Here is a 17,675-nt window from a genome sequence, read left to right as displayed (position 1 = left end):
ATCGACCACCTTCCCGGACCGCACCGCGCTAGGTAAGCCATCAAATGGAAAGCTCTCACTCTCCCAAGTATTTTGCGTCGTTCGCTGTCGTCATCCGTGCTCGGCGATGGGGTCTCCGCCTCTCTCTGGCGAACACGCCGCCGCAGGTTCCCTCCCGCTGTCGTGTCCGCTTCACCGCCGGCCGTTTAAACCCTCCCCTTCGCCCGAGCCAATCGCGTGTTGCCATGTGGCCTCCGTAATCCAATCACCTACCAAGAGCCATATCATCGTCCACATCAACCGACCATGTCATCCAAACCGCTGACGTGTCTGCCACATCATCAAGCCCATTATCTAGTCATTATTCCTAATTGTTCTAATTCGGGAAAAATGTTAATTTTGCAATAAAGCCCCTAAACTTTTCTAAATTTACCAAAAAGTCCTTGTATTTTTACAGTTTAGACCCTAAACTTTTCCAAAAATACTTTTAGGTCCCTCTATTTTTACAAAATGACCTCTGACCTTTCTGTTTTATTCAAAATAGGTCATTTTCTTTTTCAGAATAACCCTAAAACTTGTTTTTAACATATCTTTCTCGTTTTAGCTCCGATTTAGACGATTTTCGCGCTCCCACATTCGTAGCAGCGTGTACTATCGTTTAGTACCTTTTTCTCATATGTTAGCTACTGATGGTGTACTGTTATTAGCTAGTTTTGTTGTGTATTTTTTCGGTGTGTTTCGAGAGCAGACGCGTAGCAGTTCGAGAATCTCCAGGGCCAAGTATTTGAAGAGTCTGAGCAGCAAGTTGGGAGTGGCAAGTGTCCTTGAATATTTTGATCCAAGTTTTTAAATGAGTTCTTTATTTTGAACATGCATACTGTTAATTCTGAATCCTATTTACTTATAGTATCATGTTCTATATATTTCCTTATCACCCAGTTGATATGCTTAGCTTTGCACCAGGGGATGAAAGGGTTAATGGTTAAATATGACTAATGAACTATGCAACTTTGAGTTGGGAATACTGGAGATGGTATAGCAACATGGAACCTTAGGCCTTGAGCAAAGTAGTATTGTTGATATTGATGGTTATGATGTTTGCTTAAGCAACCTAAGTAAGGATCGGTTCGTGGAGCGACAACCCAAGAAATACCGTACCAACCGCGAGACCAGGTACGGGACATGCCTGGCCTATTAATTAGTGGATTCTAGTTTTGTGCATGCCAAACGGAAGAGTGGTTGTGTAGGGACGGCAAAGGCCAGAACCATTTGGTTAGTGGTATGAGATGGGTAGTGAAAGGAAAGGTGAAAACTTTTTGGAGACTACAAGACGCAAAAGGGGCTCCTAGGTGGTGTGAATGTCACTTTGACAGCGGTGAAACCTAGCGAGCATGCACATACTGGATGAAACTTTGTAACGGCTTTGTAGTGACTTTCCAGGCGACACACCACTGGTGTGTGTTAAGTGTTTCACGGATACGGTAACAAGAAAATTCACGACTCATGGGGAAAGCTGGATAACCTTTGCAGAGTGTAAAATCTGATATATCAGACGTACTCACGGATATGAGAGACTTGGATCCTCACATGATTAGTTGGATGGGTTTGGTTTGGTTCGGTTGGTTTGGGAACCAGCTGATGTGGAATTCAAGTGGTTGAAAAACATGTGTTGATGTTTCTAGGAGTTAGAAGTCTAGAGATGATTCACCTAGTCAAATAGGATGCTTTTATACCTCTTCATTAGTATAGTTAGCTTTTATGCAAATTTAAACTGTTACAGTTTTATTTCTTTATTTAAGCTTGCATGACATTTATTTTTCCACACTTGCGGAGTACGATATGTACTCATACTTGCTGTTTCCTTCCAAATGTCCACCAAGCTCTGCTTAGACATTGAAGAAGAACCAGACTTCTATGTCGATGAAGATTGCTGGGCTGGTGGTTCCTCCGGTTAATTGCCTGTGGAAGTTGGAGCTTCGCTGTGTTTAGTTTGTGTACTTTTGTTTAAGACTTTGAGGTCTTCCTATTTCTGTTTAAGTTAAACGTTGTAATAATGACACTGTGTGTGATATATTGGTAAAGTCGTTACATGTATGAAACTTGATCCTGGCATACATTTAGTTTATGTATGGTTTTGTCCTCTTCTAAAACCGGGTGTAACAGCCCAAGATGGTTCACCCGGGGATGGGGTGGGGGCGCGCAGAAGGTGGAGGGTAGGGGCGCGGAGAAGTTGGGGCGGCGGATGCGGATGGGTCAGGAGGCGATGAGGATGGGGATGGCGCGGCAATTTCAGGAGCCGGGGGCGGGGAATCGGGGAGAGAGAGGTAGGGCGGTCACACGGGCGGGCGGAGCGCAAGCACGAGCAAGGAATCAGAGAACAAACAGCGCGGGCATGGCGGGGAATTGCGGATTGAGGGCACAGCCATCTAGAACAGCGATCGGAGGTGACGCTCGGCAGCGAAATTACGAGGGGAGGTAGAGGAATATTCGACGACGGACAGATCACGCCTTGTTCTTTTTTTTAAAGTAGGAGAGATTTTCATTTATTGGTGCAGATGCTCTTCGTTTCATGTTGTTGTCACTCGCGTTCGGTACTGGCTATATATTGGTCGTCTGCTTCATTCTTGTCTTTCTTAATGCAACAACATGCAGATCTCCCCAAAGAAGGGAGAAACTAGATTGTGAAGCCACGTTGCATCCGCATCTCCGCACAGAAGCGTTTGTGCTACGTGATAATTTTGTGATTCATCACTTGGAATCAGCTCCAGGTCCCATTTCCAGGTTCTATTCCGGACCCTTTCCACTGGGACCGAGCCCAGATCGCCCTTTTGACAACTTGCACCAATTAACGCGTAGTGGTCAGAAAAAGAAAAAAAGAACAACTAACGCGTAGCACAACACTCGACAACCCAAAGCCTTGACAAGTTACATGCATGGTCTGATAAGATTGATGGTCAAGATTTCAAACACTGATCTTTCGGTCCCCTAAATTGCTCTGCAAGCGACGGCGACGTAACACCACTATGAGCTACTCTGAACCTAAGACCAGAGCTGAAGGCAGAAACTACGCGGAGAGCTCCAAGTAATGGGAACGTAAAGGGGCCGGAGACTTCAACGCTCAAATGGTCGGATGCTCCGGCACGCCGGCGGTGGCAGCACGTCAGTCCATGTCGTGGTGGTGGTGGTCGCCCTCGTAGGTGACGATGAGCATGGCCGGCTCGCCGGGGTCGCGCTCCACGTGCTTCCGCGCCGGGCACCCGCGCACCGTGCTGCACTTGTAGTACCCGCTGCTTGCATCATGCATCCATTGTTCAGTAACATGATAGGCACAGAAAGATTGGTAACCGTAAGTTTCTGATCGGACGGGTTGATGATTACCGGGGATAAGGCGAGCCCTTGATTGGCTTCTGACCGTACTTGCGCCACGAGTAGTTGTCCGGCGGGATGTCCGCGTTCCGGGAGCTGATCGCCGGCACGCGGACGGTATGCTTCACGCGCGATTTCCTGCCATTGTTTTGTAATTCGGGAGAAATCAATAAGTACATGAAGCGATCATTAGTACGCACTTACGTGTGGACGAGACGACGAGAGCAATCCGATTTGGAAGCTTAATTACCTCTTCTTGGAGGAGCAGTGGCAGCGGCCGCCGTGGGCGGCGTGCTGTCTGCCACCGGCGTCGTTCTCGGAGCGCGCGCGGTCGTGGCACTTGCTGTCGAGCCGGCCGGAAGAGTACTCGAAAACGGATTGCGTTGGCCGCGGCAGTAGCTTGCCGGCAGCTTTGCCGCGTGCAGGCGGGAGCTGGAGCTGGGGGCGGCCGTTGGACACGCTCCCTTCGCCGGTAACGCCTGTCAGTGTCGACGGGAGCGACGAGCTGGCCGAGGCCGACGCGCTGAACCCATCGCACGACCTCGCCATGTCTCGCGTCACGGCGGGCTTGCTCCCCGGCGGCTGGTCCGACGGATGCTGCACGACGACGGGGCCGCGGCGAAAGCGCGCGTGGCCGGTGCGGTGATTGAGCATGGACACCGCCGTCCGGATCCTGGACACCGTCAGCTGGTTGCCCATCGCCATCTGCCGTCGGGGCGTGACCTGCCCGTCGCCTGGAGCCCCGCCGGTGTCGCCGCCACAGCTCATCAGATCATCCATGGTGATCATGACAAGAAACCAAGCCAAGGCGAGGACAAGCGCACGTCAGAGGAAATGAGAGACTTGAACGAAGGGGAGCGAGGAGGTTTATAGGACGGGTCGGTCAAGGGAGTGGACAGGTTGGAGTCAAGGGTGAAGAGAGTAGGGGACGCGGCTCGGGATCGATCGGACGGAGGGCATGGTCGCCGGGTGGGACAGGGAGACGAGTCGACGGCGAGGATCGGACGGCCGGTGGTGCGCTGCGCCCAACCGGAGGATTTTTACGGTTGCGGAGCGTGGAAGTGAAGCTTGACTGTGGAAATATGTGGTGCGAATGTAATAGCCATCAGCCAACAAGAGGGCGACGCGTGGAGGATGTACGGCGTGCACTGTACCTTTTTCTCCGGTTCCGTTGCATCAGCCAGTGAATTTCACACACGTTTCGGACGAGACACTGTCTGCGGGCCTACACACACTGTCTTCGGCCACATAATTACTCGACACCAACCGTTGAAACAAAGATCGTGGTGTATCACATGGATGGAGAAATGTAATAGCCTAAATTCTGAATCAAAAGAAATAAAAAATAATTTATATAGGAAATAAAACTTTTGCAAAATTTAAAACATATATATACATACATATATATGTAAGAGTGTATATATGCACATGTGTGTGTGTATATATCTATATATGAAAGGGATATTTTTTAAGTTTTATATATACAAAAGTTGTTTGAATTGTTTGACTGCTTATGGTGCCTATATTTACATATATTAAGAGTATATATGATGTATATATATGAATACAAGTATATAAACAAGATAGGAGTAAAGAGAGAAAAGAAGGAAAAAGAAAAGCGAAAACAACGAGAAAACCACCACGAGAACAAATCCAACTGGTGGCCTGCTCTCACCTCTCCCCCTTCTATCTTTTCCTTCCGACCTGCTCCGCTTGCATCTTCTCTTTCTTCTCAGTTAGGCCACGCTGTCGTCGATCTGGCCCGCTCCATCCGTGTGAAGCCAAGATCTGGTTAGACCCCTTTGTTAGCCTCACGCCAATCCTCAGCAACGTCGGATGGCCATGTGTGCAAGTCAAATCATCCAAAAGTACCCGTGTGTCATGCCACATCAGTGCTAGTGCTTGTGTGCATGTCCAGTCAGCAATTTTTTCTTTTTTATTTCTTTAATGTTCTGCTAACATCATAAATAGGGTATATTGCGTAATGATTTGCTTTCTTAGTATAAAAAATAATTAGAAAAATAGGAATAAACTAGGAAATAATTTTGATAATATTTTTATAAGGTTATTTATTTATTTTTAATGTTTATATATAGTTTTATAGTTTAAATAAATGCTAAACAAATCTATAAAAATCATAGATGGCTTCAAAAAATTCTAGAAAGATCCATAATCACATAATTTTATCTGTAGTTAATCTTTTTGTCCTGCTTTAATCTTTTATTATTAGTAACTTGTTAACCATAGTTTTGATTTGACCCGTTCCTTCGTGGAATGTCCGAAAATGTGTGATCTTGTATATGATGATGTTCGTTGTGTGATATTTGGTTCTTTTTAAATCTGTCTTTTTATGTGTTACCTTTTCACTTATGTTCACGAGTAGACGCCAACATTCCGGATGAGCTAGAAGGACTTCAGGATCAAGACTTTGAAAACCTAACTAAGAACATTGAAGATAAGTTGTATTCTTGAACATATTTATCTTAGTTTTTAAATTGTTTTATTTTACAAACCTGCATGCTAATAATATTGTTGGGAATCCCAAAAGTTAGACTTTACCTTAGTTATCCCTTAGCATCCTTGCCACCATAGTTTTAGTTATGGAAGGGTAGGTCATGCTTAGCCTTGCTTTGGGATAGTGTTTATAATAATGGCTCAATGAATATGATAATGATCCTATGCAACAATGATAAAAGATATTGGTATAATGTTTGTAGCAACCTAGTATAGATATTTGAGCAGGTGGTTTGATGAGACTGGTATAGATTATATGGTTGGGTTGTTGTAGTCTTGCTCAAATCTAAGGACCGGTTTGTGAAGTGATCTTTCGGAGCAAATAGTAAAACCATAAGCCTAGAATGGGATATGTCTAGCTAATTAAACTGCATACTCTTGGCATTATGTAGACCGTCGTTGTGTGGAATGGAAGGGTGTACTTTCAAAGTTTGCATTGGCGCAACAGGGGGCTTCCATTGATGAGGTGTATTCACACAACAGTAAAACTTTAGCGGGTCTGCACGTGCGAAGAGGAACATTTTAAAGGCTTTGTAGTGATCAACTCGGTGCACACATCAAAAGTACGTAAGGTACTGACAGGTACCAGCAACAGAGTATGATCATAACTTATGGATAAATTGTACATCCTCTACAAAGTGAAAAATCGATTAATCATCCGTACTCGTAGTTACAAGTGGCAAGAAAAACCTCACATGATTAGAAAGGGTTTTGTTGGTTTGGTTAATCATGGTGGTGGGAACTATGATTGAGGCATTATTCAACCTTGGTGGTAGGAATTTTGGTTGAGGTGTTAGAAAGTTGGTTAAGTCAAGATGGTTAGAATCTTGATGTGGTTGTTTATTTACATTATTCACTTAATTATTATTACTTTTCAAATATTGTTTTACTTAAAAAATCATATTGCCATATTGTTGTCAGACCTTCATATGCATATTATTTTCTCACAACTTGCTGAGTACGATATGTGCTCACTTCTGTTGTCACCAAACACTCAGTTGGAGAAGCTATTGAGGAGTTCGCTGAAGTTGAATTGTTCTAAGATGCTTTATACGACGGTTTAGCTTGTGGAGTTATCGTGAAGGATTAGATTCTATATAGTTCTGCTATAATTTTATTTAGATCTTGGTCCTTAAAGGTCAATTTATAAGATAATTAGTGATGATTAATATGATATTATAATAATATTCATCTATGAAGTCACTATGTATTAGAATTGATTCCTAGGTTCACATATAGATGAGATTGATTTTTTCCTTAAAACGGTCTCGACAAGAAACAAAATTGGGTGGCAAAGTTGGAAAGAAACTGAGTCGACTACATGACATGTGGAACATAGGATTAAAAAAGTATTGTAACATGGAACATGGAGTTGAACCAAATAAAAGCATAAGAAAATATTGTACATCTAAAATGTGGTGTGACAAAGTCTGGATCAGAAACAAACATGCCTTACTCAAAAGATGTGTTTAGTTGCTTGTACCACTCTTCTCCAAGTGCTATTTGCCTTACTGGTTCTTCTGTATGTGTAGTTTTTTTTGAAGCCTCAATATTGGAGTATAAGCTGCAGTATAGTATGTGTAGTTCTTCTCCATGTTATGTTGTTGGTCTAGCTACCTCTGATAATTCTTTTGCTCCAGGTTGCTATACTTGTGTATGTTCATCTCAGAGTTCTGTTGTTGGTCTTGGTGGCTGTGCTGATTCTATTCATGTTGGAATAGCTTTTGTGTTACTTCTATTCATGCTGTAGCTACTGTGTTTACCGTGCCAAATTGTGTTACTGCTTCTGTTCATATTTATGCACTCTGCGTATAATGCCGCTTGGAATATTGTTTCCGTATCTGTTTCTAGCTCTTTGCTTACCATGCCACATTGGATTATAGCGTCTTTCATGCTATTTGTTGCTAGGAGTGAACATGGAAAATAAAAATGTGGATATGGATGGTGGTCGGTTTAATTGGCCGGTGCTACATATGAGCATTCACCCTCTACTTTGATTAAATATGCTGCATAGTTAAGCTCGGATGCTAATAAATTCAGCACCTTTTTCATTTTAGCTCTGTGATAGGCAAGACAATTTTTTTTTAATTCATATCCCAAATGTCAAGGAAGGCGCCACTCCATCAAAGGAAATTTTATTCCTCATAGAACGAACTTTCCGGTAAGACTAAACTTCTCAAATCATATGGTTCCAGTACAAAATAAAATGTAAAATATGACATGCAACATAGATTGATTTGCAAGAAAGTAGTAAGCCACCCATGATTCCATCAAAGCACATACAGGTAACTAGGAACATTTATTTATTGTACGAAGGACAACATGAATAGACAAACGCCTCTACATGAGCAAGCCAGAATAAAAGCCCTGGAAATTGTTATTGCTTAATATTCAAAATGTCATAGGTATCATAGAACTAATAAAATGTTACATGGTTTTATTTGGACAATGAACAAACTAAACCTTCTGGAGGGTAACGGTTCCCTTTTGTGTCTCAAATATTTTACCTGCAACCATGAGCGAGTAGAATTAATGGCATAGAAAGTGATTAGTAAGCTGTTAAAGGCTACAAAAGTGATAGTTCCTTTAATACAGAGAAAATAAAGGCAAAAAGAAAAGAAATAACTAGATCACTAAGCAAAACACAAAGTACGCAGCTACATGTTGTGAACAAATATTATTCATAAAGGTACATGTTACTAGGTATAGAGATTGGAGGCCCAATTTTACGAGTTGTCTATACTTTTGTGAATATTGAAAGACAGAAACATAGGATCACAATAACCAATATGGCAGTATCTCTAGCCATGTCTTATAAGCATGCTTTAAGATGCAACAATAAAATCACAACAGTATCAATTCAACCAAAGAAGAAACTATTTGACTAAAGAAAGGGCATGCAACTGTTTTCATATGAAGCACTTGAGGTTGGAGAACAGATCTAAGACAAGACCAAGAAAACATCTTTTATCAATCATGGAATATATGAGATGACAGTTTCCACTATATAGGGCACATCATGTTAAATATCATGCATACAGATGATGTCTTTGCGTGTCATTAATTTGAACCACAGCAAGTATTATTTGCATATCAAAACATGTAGGACATTTTCACTAGATACGCCCCCAATTACAAATGATATCTATTCAAAATTGTGCACAACAGCACTGCTCACTGATTTTTGTATATTTATATCTATTCAGCTGAAGCATCAAAATATTTATGCTTGTATTTAGCGACATGTTAACACCGGAATTAGAGAAGGATGACGCCAGTTCACTGATTTTTTGCACGTTTATGGCAGAAGAAGAAAGCTTTGAGTTTCAACTAAAATATTTGATATCATGCAAAAAAGATGAAGTTGCAAAAAGTGACTTAGGCAAACACCTCGCCTTTCAAGGATGCCCCAGGAAAATATCACGATTTCTACAAACTAGTTTTGCTCATAAAAAAAGGGAATGTAATAATAGGCACCAGTGTTATAGAAAACACGCATGGATATAAGAATGGTCCCTTTTACAGCAACATCAACGAGTTGATCTGGTTCAAGTGTAGCACCAATTTTTTTTTATCAAGACCACAATCAAGATTGTTTTTTTTTTCTAGGATGCCAAAATTCCTGAGATTGTATGCATCAGTCGGGATATTTTTTTCACTTTGTACTGGCATCTTTAAGATTATAGAGGATGTTTTTCATCAACCACTAATGGGATGTTTATATACTAAGAACATCTGATCTCTAGTTCTTTCCAATCGTTCTGTATTCCGAATGCATGCACATGTGTATTCAATATCAATTTTAAGATCCACCTCACTCCCTACCCCCCATATACAACTGAGAATGATCTCATATTTTTACTTAAAAGCGATAATACTACCAAAGGTGTGGATCGGGGAATGCTCTTCTCTTATGTTGACTATTCAATTAAGCATTTGTGGACTTAAAACACAGTTTCCACAATCTGTGATTTCATCGAAATTCAAAAAGTTTCTAGAGAATTCTACCTTGACCAGATGGATCAAACATTACACCGCTGGAAGAAAAAATATTTAGAAATTTATCAACATTACAAATGGCACTGTGATTACATTATCAATATTGCCCATTGGCAGTTACTACTAGGATATTTCAGCAGGTTAACCGCAGCAGGTAGTGCAGTTGACATGTCAAAATAAATATGTGCAGATGAAATGAAATCTTTTCTCTTTTTTTGAGCTGAAAAGAAATCTTTTCTAGTAGGGAGTGATGCTAGAGCTTGATTTCACACTTCTTAGTGGTACTTGAAGGATAAGAATGCCCGTTGGTGGTTATCATAAAAAATGGGCCAATGTGTGTCCTGCCTTGCTGTTTTGTTGGTAATGCAATAAGACCTGACAGCAAAGGTGATTTTCCAGTGCTGATCAAAGAGGCTTGGTGGTAAGAATGCCATACATTGATACATGCCATAGCTGCAGCCTTCAAGTCAACCACCACCAAATTATTACTCCCATGGCAGAGTATTCAGTCTCTACATACTCCAGGGACATGTTCTCGAGAGCGTAGCCATAACGCCAAGGTAATATCAGTTTCAAATTAACCCGAAAGGGGCACTAAACCACCAACACCAACAGCGGCAGTTCTACCTTCTTTTCTCCAAATCATTCAGTATTTTTTTTCAATGCATTAACAACAGAAGGAAATCATTTATAACTTTATAAGCATAAGTGCCAACTAACTCGTGAATAAGTGGCCCAATTCCTAGATTAAATGCTTCTATTTGCCATTTCATTAATCCATAGACCAAGAAAGAAGAACCAATGCTAGAGCCTAAAGCCCTAAACCAATTCCTAGATCCTGATCACCTAGTTAACTAGTTGCTTATCCAAACCAAAAACAACCCAAGCTAGAGCCTGAACCAAGCAAATCAAGAACACTACACACCTTCGAGAATATCGACCGAAGAATATGCCAAAATATGGGAACAGACAGAAAGGAGCGGAGGCAGTCAATTTCAGGAATGAATCTTACCGACAAAGAAGCAAGCAATCGGGCCGATGCGACGGCCCGCGGCGTCACTGCGTCTTCCTCCGGGGCGGCTGCTTGTCCGAGGCCAGCCTGTACATCCAGTACACCTGCCGCGAGCGGGAGGAGCGGTGACAAGTCGGGATCAGATTGGATCGAGCGATGAAGCGGGAGAGGGGAAGAAAAGGCGAGTGGGCTGCGCACGAGGGCTAGGATGTGGGCGGCGAGGAGGACGACGACGAAGAGCGGGACGGCGTCCAGTATGCCCGAGCCGGTGGTCAGCTGAGGCTGCTGCTTCTGCGGCATCGTCGGCGGCATCTGGGGAGGATCGCGGCGGTGGGTTTCTCTTTCTCCTCTTCTCCTTAGCCTCGAAGCAAAAACCCCTGCGATCGAGGGTAGCTACTAGCTGCACTGGGCCTTGTGGAAGAATATCATGTAATTAAATTATTACAATCTATTACTGACGTTAAACAAATATGTGGCTGTAGTTTAGTGGTAAGAATTCCACGTTGTGGCCGTGGAGACCTGGGCTCGAATCCCAGCAGCCACACATATCTTTTTATTTGCCTTTTTCTAGCCGAGTTACTCTTTTCGTTTTGTACCCTATCCGAGTTACTAATTTTTTGAGATGCTATCCCGGTTAATTTTGATCCATTCGCAAAAAAAGGGTTAATTTTGATCCCTTCCAAATTTTCCTTTTTGATATATGCGCGGCAAAACTACCACTATAAAGTATGAAAAACTTCCTTCCATACCATGAAAATATACTATGGATGCTCCAATATCCATTTTCATTATCACACTACTAATTACACTAGTAATTTTGAAGGCAGAACAAGTATTCAATATGAGCCGTTATATGTTGTAAACAAGAGGGACATGATTGGCCTGAATGCGCTCAGGTGAACAGATGCAGAAAAAGAAAGTAAAAGATGTGTCAACATTTTATACTTTATTATAGACTTTCTAAATATACTAAAATATATGCAATATATATATTTTATTTATTAACAAATTGTGGCAACTTTATTGTTCGAACGATTTTCAAAATAGACAATGGTCTGGAAGATATTTGCATTTGAATCTTGGAAACTAGCATAAACCCCACCCTCTCCCACCTAAAAAAAAATATAACCGTTCAATACTTGGCTAAGTAATAAACATTGGGTTAATTAGATATATACCATTGAAATTTACTGATGATGAGATGTGCCACCACCACTTACTGACTTTGACATATGTCATTATGCACTTTTTTGGACCAAAATATTTCTTCTTCGTGTCTCTTCTTTCTCCTACTCATCTTTATCCCTGCCTACACATGGCCGGTAAGGTTGAGGTTATGGAGGAGAGAAGGGAGGTGGGGATTGAAGGGCTAAGGAAAAGAATATGGGGTAATCTAATAAAAAAAATTACATAATGGCATATCTTATAGAAGAAGCAAATCATTATGGTATATTTCGAAGTCGAAAAGAGGCAATCTTCTTATTATACTAAACGTCGTGGCATTCTCCTCTCCATGTTGCGCCATGTCATCTTTTTGTTTCCCACTGTTAGATCAAGTTAGGAATAAACCCTAAGCCATCCTATCGATTCAGGAACCGGATGACGTCTCATTCTCTGGAGTATTATCAAGACTTTAGGAGAAGGCGCAAAAATATCAGCCCCATCTTCGGTCGTGCAGCACCTCCAGTCACTGATTGCTCCTACTCCGGCCATATCCTCCTACGTGCGTGACAATCCTTTCCACCTTGGCCTCCCATTCCACTGCATCTTACCCATCCGCCTTTAGGAGCTTAGAAACATTTTTATCCAAGCCCTTCCAGGACCTCACAATGTTATCATCTTGTAACACCCAGTTTTAAAGGAATAAAATGGCGCGTAACACATGTATGCCAGGATCAAGTTTCATAAATGTATTTACATCATCATTGTATCATCACAGTGCCATTATTACAATAACGTATTTAACTTATTACAAAGGGACCCGAGGGTATAAAAGAAAACACAACGAAACAAGAGAACTTCAGCGCGAGCAGGTCTTTCATCTTCCACAAGTGTCAACCGGGGGCACACTAGCCTAGAACAGCAACTCCGGATCGAAGTCATCGTTGCATTAGTATGAGTTCGTTGACCACGTAATGGCGATCCATCTTGATGATGAATTCCATGATAACGAGAAATAGAAATTAATCATTCGATGTCTGCTCCGTCGAAGGAAGCAGCTTCATTGATGGCTTCTGAACAGCGGTAGAATGCAAGAAAAGGGACAACGTGTGTGAGAACAAAAATGTACTCCACAAGTGAAGCGAAAATATTCTATGGGGCTTAAGTCAAGGAAAGGTTAGACATGGTTAATTGTACTAAGCAAACTTTAACCTAATGACTCCAACAATAGGCATCCTATTTACTAAATGTGAAGACACCACTATAACAAAAGGACTGACTCATCGCATTTCATCCAACTACCAAAACTCACAAGGTAATTCCATTACCCGGCTACCCAACCAACCATACCAAGCCCTGATCCCATCTAATCATGAAGAAGTCCAATCCGCTCTTGACGGTGAGCACAGTTGATCTGATCAGTTTGATACTCTGTAGAGTTTGCACAGCATTCCCCACGAGTCGTGATTCCCATGTTGCTTCACACTTCTAAGGTGTGGAGTAGGGGTCTCACTACAAGGCCTTTACAAAGCTCCTGTCGATCCGTAGGCATCCACTGAGGTTTCACCGCTAACAGACGATTCCATTGCTGCAGAAGCCCCCTCTTGTGCCACTCAACCGCTCATTGGTGCCCACAGAACCGGAGGGATATCTAATTAGTTGGACAAGCCGTACCCATATAATCCTCGTGGTTGTGCGGTTTAGCCAGGCTACATGCTTCAAGAACCGGTCATTAGGATCCCACATAAGAACAAGCACAAACCAATTGTGCATTACCCTCACACGTGCATTCCCGCACCATCATCATACAAACATTCCGTTGGGATCCCTATACCATGTTGCAACAAAATTAACATACCCGATTCTTGTTGCATAATTATTAGTCAAGATTAACATTTCCTCAACTATGACGGCACTAGCATATCTACCCATCATTAACCATGACTCAACAACGACGATAAGAAATAATCATACAAAAGCTAGTAAACCCTAACATGGGATTTCAATTTTGACAAGCAAGCTAAGAAGGATAAATAACTACACATGAATCGTAAAACAGGAGCAAGATGTTCAAGGGAACTTGCCTTCAGCTGAGGGTTGCTCGAAGTCTTCAAAACTTGATCTTGTAGATTCCCAAACTGATCACCTCCTAACGACGAACCAGAATACCATGTTAGGGAAACTACTAAGAACAGTATATCAAATAGTACTAAAACTAGGTAAAAACCCTATAAAAGATTCTACATGATGCCACGAACATTTGAGCGTGAAAATCGTCCAAATCGGAGCTACGAGCAAAAAGTTATAAGTTTTTGAAGTTCCAGAGGCTAATCTGCAAATTGTACTTAATTTAAGAGAATAAACCGAATATGTTTTATACTGAAAATATTGATCATGACGTCATAAAGCAAAGCCGGATTTATTTTTTCTATTAAAAAAATCGCATGGAATAGGTTCATGAGCCCGTGGACCACGGCCTGGAGGCCGGTCCATAGGTCCATGGTGGGCCGATTAAGAGGTTTGAAGGGGTATCTAATCTCGATCGTCGAATTGAGATTGGGTGGGTGGGTTTTAAAGGGGTGGCGGATGGCTCGGCCGAGCAGTGTAAGCACAGGCAAACGCTCGGCCGACGACGGTAGGCGGCCAGGACCTCACCGGAGTAGTGCAAAATCGCGCTAGCGGCCATGGATCGCAATGGGAAATAGCTCAAAATAGAGAGGGTGACACGGGGATTCTATACCATGGCTTCATGACAGCGGAGAAGGTCTAAGGGCGGCCAACGACGGGGAATGGCGGACAGCAGGGCTCCGAGCTCGATGCGGTGGCGTTTGGTGGCTGAAGAATCAAGGAGCGACGGGAAGCTTCGCCGGAGACCTTGCGACGCCAAAGAAACAAGAGCCGAAGTCATAGGAGGCTCGGCCAAGGACAAATGCAGCGGCGGGGAGCTCCTTACTGACGGGGTCGAATCCGAGAGAAAGAGGAAGGGGAAAATGCGAGAAAAAGTGTGAAACATCACAAAGAAGGAGATGGAAGGCTTATATGCGATAGAGAGGGAGAGGAATGGGTGAATTTTAGAGGATTTGGCCGACGGCTTTAATTCCATAACTGTGACAGTTTCCAAATTTGTGAGGGAGGAATGAAGAGGGTTTTAAACGAGCGACTTCTAGCAAACTTTTGCAACTATTTTTCAAGCATAAAAACCTATTGCAAGTACGACGGCATGAATGCAACAAACTTAACTACAACCTATGGAAATTTAAATTTAGAAATTAATTTATTCTATTGAACAAAATTGCAACTCCTATTAATTTCTAGCAAAATTTTAAACTATTGCAAAAATTGAAAATTTAGGGTGTTACAAACTGACCCCCCTTAGGTTGAATCTCGCCCTCGAGATTCGGAAGGATCGGAGAAGAGATGGGGAAACTCTGCCTTCAGATCATCTTCTCTTTCCCAAGTTGTTTCCTCTTCTGAGTGATGCTTCCACTGCACTTTGCACATACGGGCTCGCCTGTTTCGGGTAACCCGTTTTGACATCTCAAAAATCTTGATTGGATATTTTGAGTAGGAGAGATCTTCTCGCACATCCAATTCTTCTAATGGTAGTTTTTCTCTGGGAACTCTCAGACACTTTTTCAACTGTGACATATGAAAAACATCGTGCACTCCTGAGAGTTAAGGTGATAACTCAAGCTGGTAAGCTACTTCTCCTCGTGTTCCTAATATCTTGTACGAACCAATAAACTGAGGTGAAAGCTTTCCTTTGACCTCGAATCTGTGTAGACCTTTGATCGGTGATACTTTGAGATACACAAAGTGTCATACTTCAAAAGTCAGTTCTCGGTGTCGATTATCTGTATCTCTTTTGCCTTGATTGAGCAATCTTCAGATTATCTCTGATCTCGTGCACTTGTCTTTCTGCTTCTCTCAGAACTTTGGGACCAAAAACTTGACTTTCCCCGATATGGTTCTAGAACAACAGGGATCTACACTTTCTTCCATATAAGGCTTCGAAAGAAGACATCTTGAGGCTAGCTTGATAATTGTTGTTGTACGAGAACTCTGCATATGGCAGATTCTAGTCCCAATTGTTACCATTCTTCAATACGCATACCCTCAACATGTCTTCAAGGATTTGATTCACTCTTTCTGTCTGACCGTTAGTTTGTGGGTGATATGCTGAGCTGAAATTTAACCTTGTATCCATAGATTCATGTAATCGTTGCCAGAACCGTGAAGTAAACTGACTGTCACAATCAGATACAATGATCTTGGGTACTTCATGTAAATACATAATTCTGGACATATATAACTAAGCTAGTTTCGAACCATGATAGGTTTCTTTAACTGGAATGAAATAGGCTACTTTTGTCAATCGATCGACTATGACCCATATGGAATCATATCTTGACTGTGTTCGCGGTAGACCCACCATGAAATCCATGCTAATTTTTTCTCACTTCCATTTAGGTACTTTCAATGGCTGTAGCAGTCCTGCTGGTCTTTGATGCTTGGCTTTGAGTTGCTGACAGATAGCACACAAAGCCACGCATTCTGCTTACACATGTTTCATTCCGTACCACCAATACTGATCTTTAAGATCCTGATACATCTTGGTACTCCCTGGGTGAATGGAATATGTTGAATCATGAGCTTCTTTTAATTGTATCCCGAATAGCCTTTATATCCAGAACACAAATTTTGTGCTTGTACCACATGGTACCTTGCTCATCGTCAATGAAATATGGGGCTTTACCAACTTTGATCAGCTGCTTGATTTCTAAAATTTTTTCATCCTCAAGTTGACCCTTCCTTATATCTTGTTCAAGAGTTGAGTTTATTTTTATTGCACCTATCTCAGTATTACACACCATACCCAGATTCAACCTCTTGAACTCCTTGCATAGCTTAAGACTCATTTCTCGAAGAGTTATAGCATTGACATGAGATTTTCTGCTCAAGGCATTAGCCACTACATTTGCCTTTCCTGGGTGGTAGTTGAGTCCCAAGCTGTAATCTTTGATAAGCTCTAATCATCTGCGTTGTCTAAGGTTAAGATCCAGTTGAGTGAAGATATACTTCAAGCTCTTATGATCTGAATAGATCTCACACCTTTGACCTATGAGATAATGCCTCCAGATCTTGAGTGCATGAACCACCGCGGATAGCTCCAAGTCATACGTTGGGTAGTTCTCTTTATGCTTCTTTAATTACTTGGATCCATATGCTACAACATGACCCTCTTGTATGAGCACACAACCCAAACCTTGATGAGCTGCATCGCAATACACAGAGAATGGATCCTGAGTGTCTGGCATGATCAATACTGGTGTTGAGGTCAATCTTTTCTTCAACTCATTGAAACTGGCTTCTCGAGCAGCGGTCCACTTGAACTCTGCTCCTTTTTCTAGAAGTTCTGTAATTGGCTTCACTATCTTAGAGAAACCTTCTATAAATCGACGATAGTATCCTGCTAGACCCAAAAAACTGTGAATCTCCAAAATATTCTGTGGTGGTTTCCAGTTCAGAACATCCCTTACTTTGGATGGGTCTACAGACACACCTCCTGCTAAAATAATGTGATCAAGGAAGGGAACTTCCTCTAACCAAACTCACATTTGCTCAACTTAGCATACAACTGGTT

The 17,675-nt window shown here is 42.1% G+C and overlaps 1 protein-coding gene and 1 non-coding gene across 2 annotated transcripts; one reads left to right on the top strand and one right to left on the bottom strand.

The window, feature by feature from the left end:
• Positions 1-2,847: 2,847 nt before the first annotated feature.
• LOC133922164 (WRKY transcription factor WRKY51-like) lies at positions 2,848-4,195 on the bottom strand. The gene is made up of 3 exons (XM_062367371.1): positions 3,596-4,195; positions 3,358-3,483; positions 2,848-3,266 (listed from the first exon to the last, which is right to left on the bottom strand). The coding sequence occupies exons 1-3, from the start codon at positions 4,132-4,134 to the stop codon at positions 3,140-3,142; spliced, it is 792 nt and encodes a 263-aa protein (XP_062223355.1). The 5' UTR covers positions 4,135-4,195; the 3' UTR covers positions 2,848-3,139.
• A 7,147-nt stretch (positions 4,196-11,342) lies between these two features.
• Positions 11,343-11,414, top strand: TRNAH-GUG (transfer RNA histidin (anticodon GUG)). The gene has a single exon. It is a non-coding gene; the product is annotated as a tRNA-His (tRNA).
• Positions 11,415-17,675: the final 6,261 nt, after the last annotated feature.

The sequence above is a fragment of the Phragmites australis genome, chromosome 6 (genome assembly GCF_958298935.1).
Source record: "Phragmites australis chromosome 6, lpPhrAust1.1, whole genome shotgun sequence".
Lineage (NCBI taxonomy): Eukaryota > Viridiplantae > Streptophyta > Magnoliopsida > Poales > Poaceae > Phragmites > Phragmites australis.
Note: the sequence above shows the minus strand (reverse complement) of the source record. Positions and strands in the feature narration are given on the sequence as shown.